The 14,308-nt window shown below is 35.7% G+C and overlaps 1 protein-coding gene across 2 annotated transcripts in view; it reads right to left on the reverse strand.

Annotated features, from left to right (window-relative positions):
* Nucleotides 1-14,308, reverse strand: part of MRC1 (mannose receptor C-type 1) — a 116,869-nt gene that overhangs the window by 54,106 nt on the left and 48,455 nt on the right. For both annotated transcript variants that reach the window (XM_027594943.2, XM_027594942.2), the window contains exons 8-10: nucleotides 10,323-10,480; nucleotides 8,645-8,755; nucleotides 1,824-1,939 (exon numbers count right to left, since the gene is read on the reverse strand). In XM_027594943.2, the coding sequence (XP_027450744.2) occupies nucleotides 1,824-1,939; nucleotides 8,645-8,755; nucleotides 10,323-10,480 (385 nt within the window). The remainder of the gene's footprint in view (nucleotides 1-1,823; nucleotides 1,940-8,644; nucleotides 8,756-10,322; nucleotides 10,481-14,308) is intronic.

Here is a 14,308-nt window from a genome sequence, read left to right on the forward strand (position 1 = left end):
TTCTGAAATGGCAAAGGAGAAAACTACAGCATTTCAAAAGACATTGTTTAAAAAATTAGTCCACTTTGCAAATATTTCAAATGCTCTACACAGTTTTTGTTAAGTAAATTGTAAGGTCATAACATTATCAAGGATGATACAGATAGAAAAATCTGTGCAGATTTCCCCCTCAATTTTATTCTCTCAGCTCAGGTCTGAAACAGAAGAGAAAGTTATTGAGAAAAACGGAAGCAGAGATTCAATCTCTAGAAAGAACTGGGAGCAGAGTCCCACATTTTCTCTCCCTTTGGATCTCATCCATGTATTTGGCATAATCTGGTAATGACAGAGTTTGGTAAGTAAAGCAACCAAAGTTTGTCTTCACGGACAAACATTACACAATGAGACAGCAATGTAGGCAAAAATCTTTCTTTGGAGCAAAAAAAAAAAAAAAAAAAAGCAGGACTCAAAATTTCCGGGAAGAAAGAGAGGTAGATGACTCCAGAGAGAGCAGAGAGGGAAAGGTAGAGGTTACCATAACAGAACATTTATATGACCCTAATCTGAGTAATTTCATTCCCTAAATTGAACAAACAAAAGAATTTAAAAGTCCTAAACTCAATTTTTCTCAAATGTCTAGAAACAAATTTAACCACAGAGTTAGTGAGCTCCTGAATATAAATATCATAGAAAACACAAAGCAAAACAAACCTAAAATATAAAATGTACGGAAATCTCTGCTCCAATAAACCAAAAGATCAATTACAGGGCAGCTGAGGATATGTCCCCATAGTACTTAAAGATGTAAAGTTCATCTTGTCATAAGATAAAAATTATCTACATTCAGATTTTCAGGCATTAGCATTATATGTGTGCCACGATATAGTAGACATTTAATTGTACATGAGAAAGGATATGGTTGAACTACAATCTCTTTTACAAAGACTGTACAAATTCTATATCTTTCTTTTTTTGGTTTTTATCAAAGGATTTTTTCATATCAATAGTATTCTTTACATTTTATTGGGTATGCCTTGAAAGGCCAATAGATATAACTTATTGTATTAAAACTAGATACCTTTTTACCTTTTTATTACAAGTCAAATGCACATTTTAACATTTCTTTTAAGTTTATTCCATGCCTAATCCAGTGCTTTGCAAAGATTAAAGGAAAAATAAATAAAAACTAAAACCTCAAAGATGGCTGGGACTCTAGAAGTCAAAAAGTTATATAAAATCCTCTATGTCTATGTGATTTTGATTTTTCTGGACCTATCAGTCTAACAAACCTAGCAAAGCAAAAAAAAAGGAAACAAAAACAAAACCAAACAACAACAACAACAAAAACCCAGAAGACTGTAAAGGAATAACAAAATATTCAGTAAATCTCTCTACCACATTTTTTGGTGGAGATACTGGTAAAGATAGAAAGCGGCATTTTTGAACTAAAAATTTTACTTAGTTTCCCTGCTTGAAAAAATCTGATATATACTAGATCAGAAAAAAAGTCAGATCCACAAACTATACTAGAATATTAATGAACTGTTCTGAATATTGCTTTATAGTTCTAAAAGGAACAAAATAGTTTACAGTGCTGCAATGAAGAATCCAAATAAGGGTATGATTTTTAATGCTCCTACTTTTGCAAGCCATACCTCAAGATGTACAGAAATTTAGAGCATGTTGATTTATAGAATTTAGAGAAATTTACAGGAATTTAGAGCATGTTGATTTATAGAATTTAGAGAAATTTACAGAAATTTAGAGCATGTTGATATTTAGGCTTCTCTGAAAACATTTCATTATTTGACATACATTCAAATAAAATTAAAATAGTTACATACCTGTCTTCAACAGTTGTTAAGTAAGCCTTCTCATTTATACAGGTTTGATTTGCTTCCGTAAATGTTGAAAGTGTGTGTCCAATCAAATAGCAGTAGAAGCCATGTCTTTTCCAGCCCTATTAATGGCATCAAGCAGATTATCAGGGATATTAATTAAATAATATTATTTTAATAATTGCACTATCATGAAACATATTATGAAACAAATTTATAAATCACAGAAGTATGTAGAGAACACAAATATGGAAAATTTGAAATGCAATGAAAGATATTTATATGAATAAAGAAAACAGTAGTACATTGTTCCTCTTATGACACAAAACTGGAGTCAGGGCATTCCTTCTTTCCCCTTCTGATACATCTTCCAACAAAAGTGATTTGTGAAATGCATCCTGAAGAACCTGAACAGAATGGCTAAGATTTCTGTATTAGAATAGGTAACCACAGGAAATAGTTTGCCGAGTAGCAGACCTAGTTTCCTACTGAAGCCAAAAGTAGGCAGTGACTATAAAGCTGTGTCATCTGGTCCTAGGACAATACTTATCAAACTTCTGGCAACATGATTCGGCATGGTTTCTCTCTCATACTTCAAACATATGGAAATGCTAAATAAAAACATAACAATAAACAAAAAATCCATATTTGAGGAAATCTTCAGATACCAAAACCATAGAAAACTAAAATGCTAGAACGGAAAATGCTCAAGCCAAGACTATCATTGCCCCATTATGTACCAGACCTAGACTAGGATATGAGGCTCTAGAGGCAGGGGTACTAATGTCCATACAAATGAGGGTATTTGTCCATCAGCCCACTTGAGGCAGGGAAATGGAACTGAAGTCCTTACATAAAGATGATCCCCACTGGGGCACTGGAGTGGATCAGTCAGATAAGCGGCTGACTCCTGATTTCAGCTCAGGTCATGATCTCAGCGTCCTGGGATCAAGCCCTATGTCAGGCTCCATGCTCACTGGGGAGTCGGCTTCAGGATTCTCTCTCTCTCTGCCCCTCCTACTGCTCATGCTCACTCTCTCTCTCTCTCAAATAAATAATCATTTTTTAAAAAAAGATGATACCCACTAAGGGGAGCCCCTATGGGAAAGGAGAGTGAGAAAACTCTATTCACAAAACCAGACAATAGCAGATTCTTGTCATCTGCCTGGGGTTCTAGGTGCAGGGGGAAAAAAAATCCTCTGTTAAAAATAAATACTGGGGGCTCCTGGCTGGCTCAGTCGTTAAATGTCTGCCTTCAGCTCAGGTCATGATCCCAGGGTCCTGGGATCGAGTCCTGCATCGGGCTCCCTGCTCAGCAGGGATTCTGCTTCTCCCTCTCCCACTCCCCCTGCTTGTGTTCCTGCTCTCACTGTGTCTCTCTCTGTCAAATAAATAAATAAAATCTTAAAAAAATTAAATAAAAAAATTTAAAAATTAAAATAAATAAATAAATACTGATTCTGTGCCAGAGATGGGTGCTGGTTCCAACTTGACACTATTCACATTGTACTAGAATTCACAGCTAAAAACATAAAATAAATCTTGTCTACAAAAGGAGAAATTCCTAGGCACTCAGAGAAGTAAAATGCAGAACCACACAATAGAAATATTTCCACAACACAGGTCACGTAAGACTAGGACATTTGAGGCTTAGGGTGGGGACAGGATGGGGACTAATCACAGTCAAAAATTACAAACCACATGAGGCTCATTTTAAGGGAAAGACAGCAATGTAATATAATAAAACAATCTGGAAAAAAATATATAAAAATAAGCATGTTTCAGGGGCTCCTGGGTGCCTTCAGTCCAGGTCATGATCTCAGGGTCCTGGGATCGAGCCCCATGTCAGGCTCCCTGCTCAGTGGGGAGTCAGTCTGCTTTTCCCTCTCCCTCTGCCCCTCCATCCCACATGTACTCTCTTTCATTCTCTTAAATAAAGGAATAAAATCTTTAAAAAACAAAAAACATGTTTCAGATGATTTAACAAATAAAGACAAAAGAAGGAAAATCAATAATGAAAGATCAAAGTGCTCTGAACAAAGAACAAGATGATCTGAACACACAAAAAATAGAATTTCTAGAAAAGAAAAATATAAAGTTAAAGACTCAATGGCCAGATTAAATATAGAAAATATGGTTTCAGAAAGATTAGTCATTTGAATGAATGTAACAGAGAGATGAACATATGAAAAGAGATTTTTAAAAGATGGAGAGAAAACAAAAAATAGAATGAAAAGGTTGAAAATCAACCTAAGAAAAGTTTCAGAATCACCAAATAAAATTAATGACTGATAATTTTCAAGAATTAAAAGAGACAAATTCTAAAAATGAAACACAGTGAGTACCAAACAAAAGAAAATTAATCCAAATCTCAACATATTGTACTAAAAGCCTGTCACTGGTGACTGACATACTAAACAGAGTTGGAAAGCATTTTACTGAAAGCAAAATATTTAGAGAAAATAGACATTTATACAAAATTATAAAATGCTTGTAATAAGAATAAGTGCATTTCAAGGAAAGCACAAACTTAATTTATAGAGCCAGTTAAAGCCTTAAAAAATTTAAGTGGAAATTGAAATATGCAAAAATGTATAAACATTCTACAAAAGATGGTCATTCTTTTCCTGAGTATACTAAAGCTATGAAACTTAAGGTGACACAGGAAGGTGGAGCTTTGGGAACTCTTTTCAAGGGCATTTCCTTTCTACACACTGTTTCCCTCCGTCTTCATATTCTCGTTTGGAAATCCACATCTGTTGAAAGGTACAATTAGTAGATCTTGAAATCAATCAGAGAGAAAATAGAGTACCCACTTTTAAAAAAGAAAAATTAGCCTAATAACAGGAATTCCAAGGGCAAAAAATAAAGGCCAGGAGAAAATGAAATGATATATACACCGCGCTGTCTGAAAATTGCTATCAACCTAGCATTTTAAAACCTACCTAAATTATTATGCAAGGTGAGGAGGGATCAGAACATTTTCAGATAAAGACAGAAAGTGTTCCACTCCCATATCACCAGTGAAAAAAAATCACGAAAAGATTTACTTTGGCAAGAAGGAATTTTAAGTCAGGAGGAATAAACAGCCTGAAAGTCAGATTGAACAAAGAAACCAATAAATGTCTTAGTGAATCCAGATCTAAATGTCTGTATGAATAGCAAAGATAATTAATTGCAGGGCGCCTGGGTGGCTCAGTTGGTTAAGCGACTGCCTTCGGCTCAGGTCATGATCCTGGAGTCCCGGGATCGAGTCCCACATCGGGCTCCCTGCTCGGCGGGGAGTCTGCTTCTCCCTCTGACCCTCTTCCCTCTCATGCTCTCTATCTCTCATTCTCTCTCTCTAATAAATAAATAAAATCTTTAAAAAAAAAAAAAGATAATTAATTGCAGGTGGGAAGTTAAAGAATGGAGAAATTAACAAGATGTATAGTTTCCTTAATATACTGTACCCATGTCAATTACACAGCTGTTCTAACTCTAGTTACCTAAGTTCTCACTGCAGGGAGGAGAGTTGGTAGTACAGGGGAATTCTCTGTACTTTCTTTTTCAGTTCCTTGTGAGTCTCACATTATTTCCAAGATAAAAAAAAGTTAATGTTTAAGTGGAATAATAAACTTAATTTTGTTCAGGAAGCAGAGAGAGATACTGATTAACTTCAAGTCAGAAATGTATGTTAAAAACCTGAGCTTAGGGCGGCGCCTGGGGGGCTCAGTCGGTGAAGCGTCGGCCTTCAGCTCAGGTCAGGATCCCTGGGATCGAGTCCCGTATCCGGCTCCCTGTTCAGCAGGGGGTCTGCTCCTCCCTCTACCCCTCCCCACTGCTTGTGATCTCTCTCTCTCTCAAGCTCTCTCTCTCAAATAAATAAATTAAATCTTTAAAAAAAACCCACAAAACCCAAGGTTAACCATTAAAAAAAAAAGTGGAATGTATTATTTGTAAACCTGTAAAGGAGGAAAATGGGATCAAAATATTCAATAGAACCAGTGGAATGCAGGACAAGACAAACAAGAGAGAAAAGAAATCAGAACAGTAAATAAAATAAAACTCAAAATAAGATGGTAGAAACAAATGCAAATATATCAGGATGCAAAAAAAAAGAGTCTGAACTCATGCTTGCCAACAAAAAGCCAGAGTTCCACAAATGAGATAAAAAATAAAAATGCCAATATATATTTATAAGAGCCATTCCATGACATAGAATAATTAAAAGCAATTAGGTGGAAAAAGAGGTTCTAGGGAAATACCAAGCAAAAGATAGCTTCTGTGGCAATATTGATATTATTTAAAATTGACTTTATGGTTATAAAAAGCAATATGAATAAGGAAAGTCATTACATAATTAAAGGACTGATGTATCAGGAAGATATGACACAGATGAAAGTATATAAAACAAAAACTGACAGAATTGCAAGGAGAATATTTTGTCGAGCAGACAAAATATTAGGAATATAGAACATCTAAATAATATAAATTGTTAAGCTTTTTTCTAGTCAACATATACGGACCCTGAACTGAACAAGCAAAGATCATTCTGTTCAAGCACACTGAATATTTACAAAAACTATGAACTAGACCATAAAGTCTCAACAAATAACAACAACCAAAACTCTCTATGATCCACAATGCAGTGAAATCAATAGTCTCTAATTATTTAAGAAACTGAAAAACAAAATTCCCATCATTACCACCAAAACCCCCAACCAATATCAACACACACACACACACACACACACACACACACACACACACACACACACTTCTAAATAATTCAAGGATCAAAGAAGTCTTAATGGAAATCAAAAATATTTGGAAGTGAATCATAATGAAAGCACTTGATAAGAAAACTTGGTTGGTCGGTCCAGTTCACCTTTCCCATTTCTGTATTTAAAAACACATTCATGTGAATGTCACATCCATTAATCCTACCATCTAAAGCTCCTGGTAGTAGATTTTATAATTTCAGATTTTCAGATTTCAAACTCATCCATGGGATTCCTCCTCAGCCCAGAAAAGGGAGCTTCTGTATAAAGTAGCTTAACATTTGCATCTGTCAGACATCCTGGAATCTCAGAGACTCAGGACCACTTTGCCCCAGATATCCCACAAAGGTAGCAGTGAATTAAACACTGAACCCCAGATCTGTATAACACGCCTATGGTTTTGAATTCTCAAAAAGGTTCCCACATCACCAAGTGCCTAGGCCCAGACAGAAAAAGAAAGAAAAAAAAAAAAAAAAACCCAGTCTTGTTATCTTTCTTAGCTAGTGAGTGGATTTTTGTTGTTGTTTGAGTCTTCCCAGCCCTCTGAGGAAAGAAACCTACAGCAGCAGATATTTTTAAACTGGCCAAATTATTTAATGCCTCTGAGCTTCAGTTTCCCCTTCCGTCTAATTAGGAACATAATATTTATCCTTTAAGATCATCGGCAGCATAATAACTACACTCAACAAAGTTATGGATATTGTCTTATTTTTCTTATTACCACCCTACTGATTAAACTGGATTTTATCAGACATTGTAGGTATGACAATTACTAGACTATATATATATGACTTATTATCTATATAAACTGTTACATGTATACAAACTTGGATCAATTGTATAGAAGTAATAACATTTAAGGATTATTTCTTATTTATATAAAATTACAATAATATACACTCTCTCATATATCCATATGATTAGGCAAAGAATATGTAAATACACTGGTAGGGAATCCATTAGTCTCAGTGTAGAGATGTGGGATCAGGAGACCAGGGTTCTAGCCTTGCTTCTGTCACTCCAAGAAAGTCATAGCTTCTCCGGGCTGAATTTCCAGAACATAAAAATTAAAGGGGGGATTTCAATTATCACAAAGATCCCCTATATCTCTAACAGTCTCTGATTTGGTGTCTGCTTGATGTTTCTTGATGATTTATTTGGACAGTCCTAAATTATGTTTCATGAACTCTCAGCCTTCTGGTGTTTGTGACAGGATGATCTGATCACAACATGACATGCTTGGAAAGAAAATTAGTTTCTACTTTATTTTTATCCAAGAGAAGTGAGAAAGGAAAAAAAGAGGAAGACAAGCAACTCAGCAGTTAAACAGGAAAATGATAACCATACACCCTGTATTTTGTAGTTTCTTTATGCTGTTAGAAATTGTTTCAAAGAGATCATTTACTTCAACCTCAAAGAATTATAAGAGCTGCAGGGAGGTAGTACCGAGGTACAGGCAAGATTCATAGATATTAAGATGGAATGGCTTTATTCAGTGTAACTGGTTACTGCCGGCTACCACCAGCTAGTCTGATCTCCTGCCTCTTGCTACAGGGATCTACTGGGAGGAATCCCCATCAGAAGCAGTATCCTCAATGGAGGATGTCCTTATAAATGGAGAAAATGACAGGATAGTATGCTATCTGAAACTTAATGGTTATCTACTGGAAATGTTTCTACAACCCATAGGATGGATCATCAACTACCAAGGCTTCAATGACCTTTCTTCCATGACTATAACCCACCTGAATCTCGTTACCCTCACCAGGCTCCCTGGATGTGTGGTTTTATTCTCCGTTCTCACTCCCCCATTGGGGTGGGAGAATTCCCACAGCGTTCTGAAAGTCTGCTGACCACATGCACCTATAGTAACTGTAGAGAACACCCAAAGAGGCCTTCAGGAAGAACAGTGATGCCAAACCCTAACAAGAACCCGTTGAACATCTAAACAGCTAGAACACTTGGCTATGACAATAATAAAACTCTTCTGCTGCCAAAAAAATAAAGCCAAGATATCACATAATGTTTTGTGGTCTGAACTTACTGTGTATGCTCAATACTCACTTTTTGGCAGCCTTGTTCTACCTCCACTGTTCCCGAGGGTTGGGTTTGAGATTTCATCTTACAGATGTAGTCAAGAGGTCGCTCACAGGCCCGATCAGCCCAGTACCCATCCTGCAGAAAGCAAAGAGAAAAAAATGTTTGATTATCAGTTGTTTGAGACTGTTTTCTTGTAATTGGGTCTCAGGAAAGGAAAACAAAGGTTCTTAAGAGAAAAATGGCATCTCTGAAAGGAAAGGTAAATTGACATTTTATAAGTCAACAGCGAATTTGTTTCCGGCTACAAAGATGTGAAAAGAGATTGCAGACCCCCAGTATGTTTTTATATTTTGGCTGTCCCTGCCACTGTGTAGAGGAATCTAGAGAGAAATTTAAAAAGTTTGTAAGCCCTTATGATGGTGCCAAAAGAAGGTCTACACACAGCCTCTCCTGTCGGCTGTTTTCAAGTTAACCAAGTACAAAGAGAGCCATCCAGAAAAACTCCCCCGCCCAACACACCAAACTTGAAAACACACCCAAAAGCAGTCATCTGTCCTCCCTTTTCCAATTCATATTAATGAGTGTCCTCCTGGGTCTAAGGCTCCACTTCCCGCTCAGCTTCAGATTCTACCTGATCCCCCTTCCTGAGAGACTTCACATCAAAATGGCCTCTCCTCTCCTTTGTGTAACTACTGACCACCTTGAAAAATGTTTTCTATATTATCTGCCTCTGATCCCTCATTTCTCACTCAGTTGCAAACCACTGCCATCTGGTACTCAACTTTCAGCCAGAGTAATATTTCTAAATTGAAAAATTGTTCTTGCCACTCCTGGGCTAAAGCATATTTTCTCCACCTCAACACTCGCTAGTGTTCCTACCCACCCTTCCACCTCTAACTCTGGGCTTTCCGCCATATCGTCTTTCAGTTCTTTACAAGAACGATGCTTCCTGGTTTCCTCTTCCTAGGACACACTTCTGCCTATCCTTTCAATAGTTAACACCTACTTTTTTCTTAAGCTTTCAATTAATCACAATGAAAACAACCCCAACGACCAAACAGCTAATACCTACTGAACAATAAGTTTGTGTCAGTCACTGTGCTTGTTATACGCATTAACCTATTCGATCCTTATAGCCACCATTAAGCTGGGTACAATTATTATGCCCATCTTATAAATGAGAGAATAAGCCATGCATCAAAATCCAGCCTCTCAACCACCATGTTCATTATCCATTAGCAAAAGATAATTCGATGATATTCTTCAGTCACTAAAGTCATATTTAGGACATGGATGCCATCTTTTCATATGCGACATCTCCATGTAACCTAAAAGAACAAATGTAGCTCTCCAAGCACAGACTGCAGATTGTGAAACCCAGAATAGACCTCAGGACATCTACTCAGAGCAACCAGTCAAAAATAAAACCAAAGCTCTCATTTGATCAGTCAAGCTATATGTATTGCCACTGAGAACCCAGCACAGGAACCAGATGAATATGGGTTACTGGTTACTTTCATTCTTGAACTGAAAATTTCTGCCTGTTGCTTTCCTAGTCCTCTTGAAAATTTGACTTTGCTAAACAATTGAAATATAGATCACCTAGACTAGAAACAATTAAAATGATGGTATGTAGTGAGTGAGGCAGGAAGAAAAATACCATCTGGCTTTTGCTAGATATCAGCAAATAAAGTTGCCTCACCTTGCCTTTCATTACAACGCAGTCTTCCTGCCTGTTGTTTTCATGGCTTGGTTCCCCACGAAGCCATTTAGTAAATGTAACAGGGGTCCCATCACTCCACTCAAAATACATTTGAATCTTGATGTCATTTAAGCCGATCCATAACTCATCATTTGGCTCTAAACAGGAAGAAAAACACAAAAGTAATGTACACATGTTTTCTTTCCAAAAATCAGGAGGTTATCAGGAAAGGAAGGCCCCCTGCTTTATTAACAAAAGTTCTACCCTCTTAATATTATAACGGATAAAAGACCATCCTCTTGCTTGTTAACCTGAGATGTCAACTACATTTTATGTTGTTAATATTAGTTTAATTGCACAATGTATTGTTTACATTGTGAATGCAACTTTATTCTCTTATTGTGGGGGTATAATATATCTCCTGGAATTTGCTAAAATGAGCCTAAAGTTGATCCATCTTTCCCCCCTCTTGTGAAGCTACTTTTTTGTTATAAATAACTTTCTATAACAACTGCACTCACAGTATTGGAAATATGATAGCTTACTTATATATTAATCTACTTGACTATTATTTAATCTCATGAATGTTTTAAAGTACTATTAAAAACCACTTCTGGTGCACCTGGGTGGCTCAATCGTTAAGCGTCTGCCTTTGGCTCAGGTCATGATCCCAGGGTCCTAGGATCGAGCCCCGCATCGGGCTCCCTGCTCAGTGGGAAGCCGGCTTCTCCCTCTTCCAATCTCCCCTGCTTGTGTTCCCTCTCTCACTGTGTCTCTCTCTGTCAAATAAATACATAAAATCTTTTTTAAAAAACCACTTCTATTTTATTACTATGTTGTTATTAAGAACATTCTAGTATTTCCATTGAAGCTCAATATCTGTAATAGGAGTGAGAAGATACATAAACTGAGGGGCTGAGCTGTTTCTCCTGACATTTGGGACTTATTTATTAGTATATAAATATAAATGAATCTGTAATCATTTTCACATAAAATACCAGAAAAACTCAAATAACAAATAAAGGTTAAAACAAAAACAACCAGGTACAGATATAAAATGTGATCATTTTGTTTTATTCTATGAAGAACATTATTGACCTTATCTGTAGTTAGAACTCTAAAAATTCTAAATATTATAACTAACCCTACATTTTCATGGCTAGAAACATATATATTAACAAATTCAAAATAATGAAAGAATACACAATTCAACATCTATTTAATTTGTACTACTGGAAATTTCATCATGAATGCTTAATTTATGTTCTTTAAATGGTAAAAATAAAATTACTTGTGAAAGGATTATAAAGATGATGTTGTAGTAGAAATGAGAAAAATGCCACACTATATAAGAATTTCCCTAAAAGGTTTCATCTCTTCCTCCTAAAAGTTGTCACTAGACTTTGCTTTTGGAGAAGTCCCTGATTGGCCCATTGCCAACTCCAACAGATGTTTCCAGTGCCATGAGGCATGAATGACATGGCCAGGATGATCCCCTTTTCCTTTCACTTAATTTGGCAGATCATGATCTTTTGAGCAAAAAATATAGGCTTCAAAATGACCTCATGTGCCCTTCCAGGATTTACGTTCAAGACTAATAAAAACCTAAACTTTCAAGTCCCACAATTAAAGTATTAAGAGTTCCCTATAAACATTTTTTCTCACTAAATTGTGCATATCCCTCTAGTTTTTGTAATTCCTAAGCACAATCTAGACTCTATAAAAATAGATAATACATGAGTGTAAAAAGTTGTTAGACCAATTGTTATGAGTCAGGGAAGCTGTCTTAGTTGATGTAGTCATAACTTACCAGTGCAAGTCCCAATTTCTCCACTGTACTTCCACAATTAATATAAAAGATATTAAAAATGATATTTTCTCAATTACCTAAAAAGTTTTTCTAGGCTTTTGATTTAGAAACAATAATTTTCTAACTTTTATTTACCTTTATCCATATTATTTTTACTGTTTTAAATAAATAAGCCTTATCGATAATAAAGAAAGGGAAGATTTCCCTAGTGAAAATTTATTAATTCCTAAGCTGAATTTTAAAGCAAACTTTGCCAGAGGTGGTTCAAGGTGGCAGCATAGGAAGATCCTGAACTAACCTCCTCCCATGGATACAACAAATCTATAGCTACATATGCCAGGAGGGACTGTGTTTCTGGGCTCCATAAGTCTGAAACAACTGGAGAGCCAATTCAAGAAACAGCTAATGACTAGAGCAAAGTTAAATGCTAAGGATCATTGCCCATACAGGGATACCACTTTAAGACTGAGAGAGATAGCTGTTTCACCTGACCCACAGAATCAAACGCAGAGAGTTAAACAAAATGAGGAAATAGAGGAATATGTTTCAAACAAACAAACAAACCAAGATAAAACCCCAGAAAAAAACTTAAGGAAATGGAGATAAGTAATTTACATATAAAGAACAATCCTTCCCCAAACAGCTGAATATACATTCTTCTCAAGTACACAAGGAATATTCTCCAAGATAGGTCATAGGCTAGGCCACAAAATAAGTCTCAATAAATTTAGGAAAACTGAAATCATATCAAGCATCTTTTTCAAACACAATGGTATGAAACTAGAAATCAACTACAAAAAGAAAACGGGAAAAATCACAAATGAGTTGAGATTTTAAAATATGCTCCTGAACAAAGAAGAAGTCAATGAAGAAATCAAAGGAGAAATCAGAAAATATCTTCAGAGAAATGAAATGTAAATAAACATACCAAAATCCATGTGATTCAACAAAAATATTCTAGGAGGGAAGTTCATAGCTATAGAGGCCTACCTCAAGAAACAAGAAAAATCTCAAATAAATGATCTAACTGTATGCCTAAAGGAACTAGAAAAAGAAGAACAAATGCAGCCCAAAGTTAGTAGAGGAAAGGAAATAATAAAGATCAGAACAAAAATAAATGAAAGAGAGATGAAAAAGATAACGAAAAGATCAGTGAAACCAACAGTTGGTTCTTTGAAAAGATAAACAAAACTGACAAACCTTTAGCTAGACTCAATCAGATAAAAAGAAACAAGGTGCAAATAAATAAAAACAGAAATGAAAGAGGAAAAATTACAACTGATACCAAAGAAATGCAAAGTATCAAAAGAGACTACTATGAACAATTATATTCCTACAGATTGGACAACCTAGAAGAAATGGATAAATTCCTAGATATATACACTCTTCCAAGACTGGATCATAAGGAAATATAAAATCTGAACAGACCAATTACTAGTAAAGAGAAGGAATCAGTAATCAAAAAACCCCCAACAAACAAAAGTCCAGGATCAGATGGTTTCACCAGTGAATTCTACCAAACATTCAAAGAAGAGTTAAAACTTATTTTTCTCAACTCTTCCAAAAAATTGAAGAGGAAAGAAAACTCCCAAACTCATTTTATGAGTCCAGCATTACCTTGATACCAAAACCAGGCAAAGACATCACACAAAAAAAGAAAGAAAATTATATGCCAATATCCATGATGAACACAGATGCAAAAATCCTCACAAAATGTTAACAAACAGAATTCAACAATGCCTTAAAAGGATCATATACCATGATCAAATAGGATTTATTTCAGGATGCAAAGATGGTTCAATATATGCAAATCAATCAGTGTGATACACCACATTAACAACATGAAAATTAAAAATCATTATCATCTTGGGGCACCTGGGTGGCTCAGTCAGTTAAACGTTCAACTCTTTGATTTTCGCTCAGGTCGTGATCTTAGTGTTGTGAGATGGAGCCTCACACTGGGTTCCATCCTGTGCATGGAATCTGCTTAAGATTCTGTCTCTCACTGTCCCCCACTTACCCACACTTACTCTCCCTCTCTCTAAAAAAATAAAAATAAAAATAAATCATACTATCATCTCAATAGAAGCAGAAAAAGCATTGACAAAATCAATATCCATTTATGATAAAATCTCTTACTTAATTGGGAATAGACAGAATGTACCTTAACATAATA

This window comes from Zalophus californianus, chromosome 9 (assembly GCF_009762305.2).
Source record: "Zalophus californianus isolate mZalCal1 chromosome 9, mZalCal1.pri.v2, whole genome shotgun sequence".
Taxonomy (NCBI): Eukaryota; Metazoa; Chordata; class Mammalia; order Carnivora; family Otariidae; genus Zalophus; species Zalophus californianus.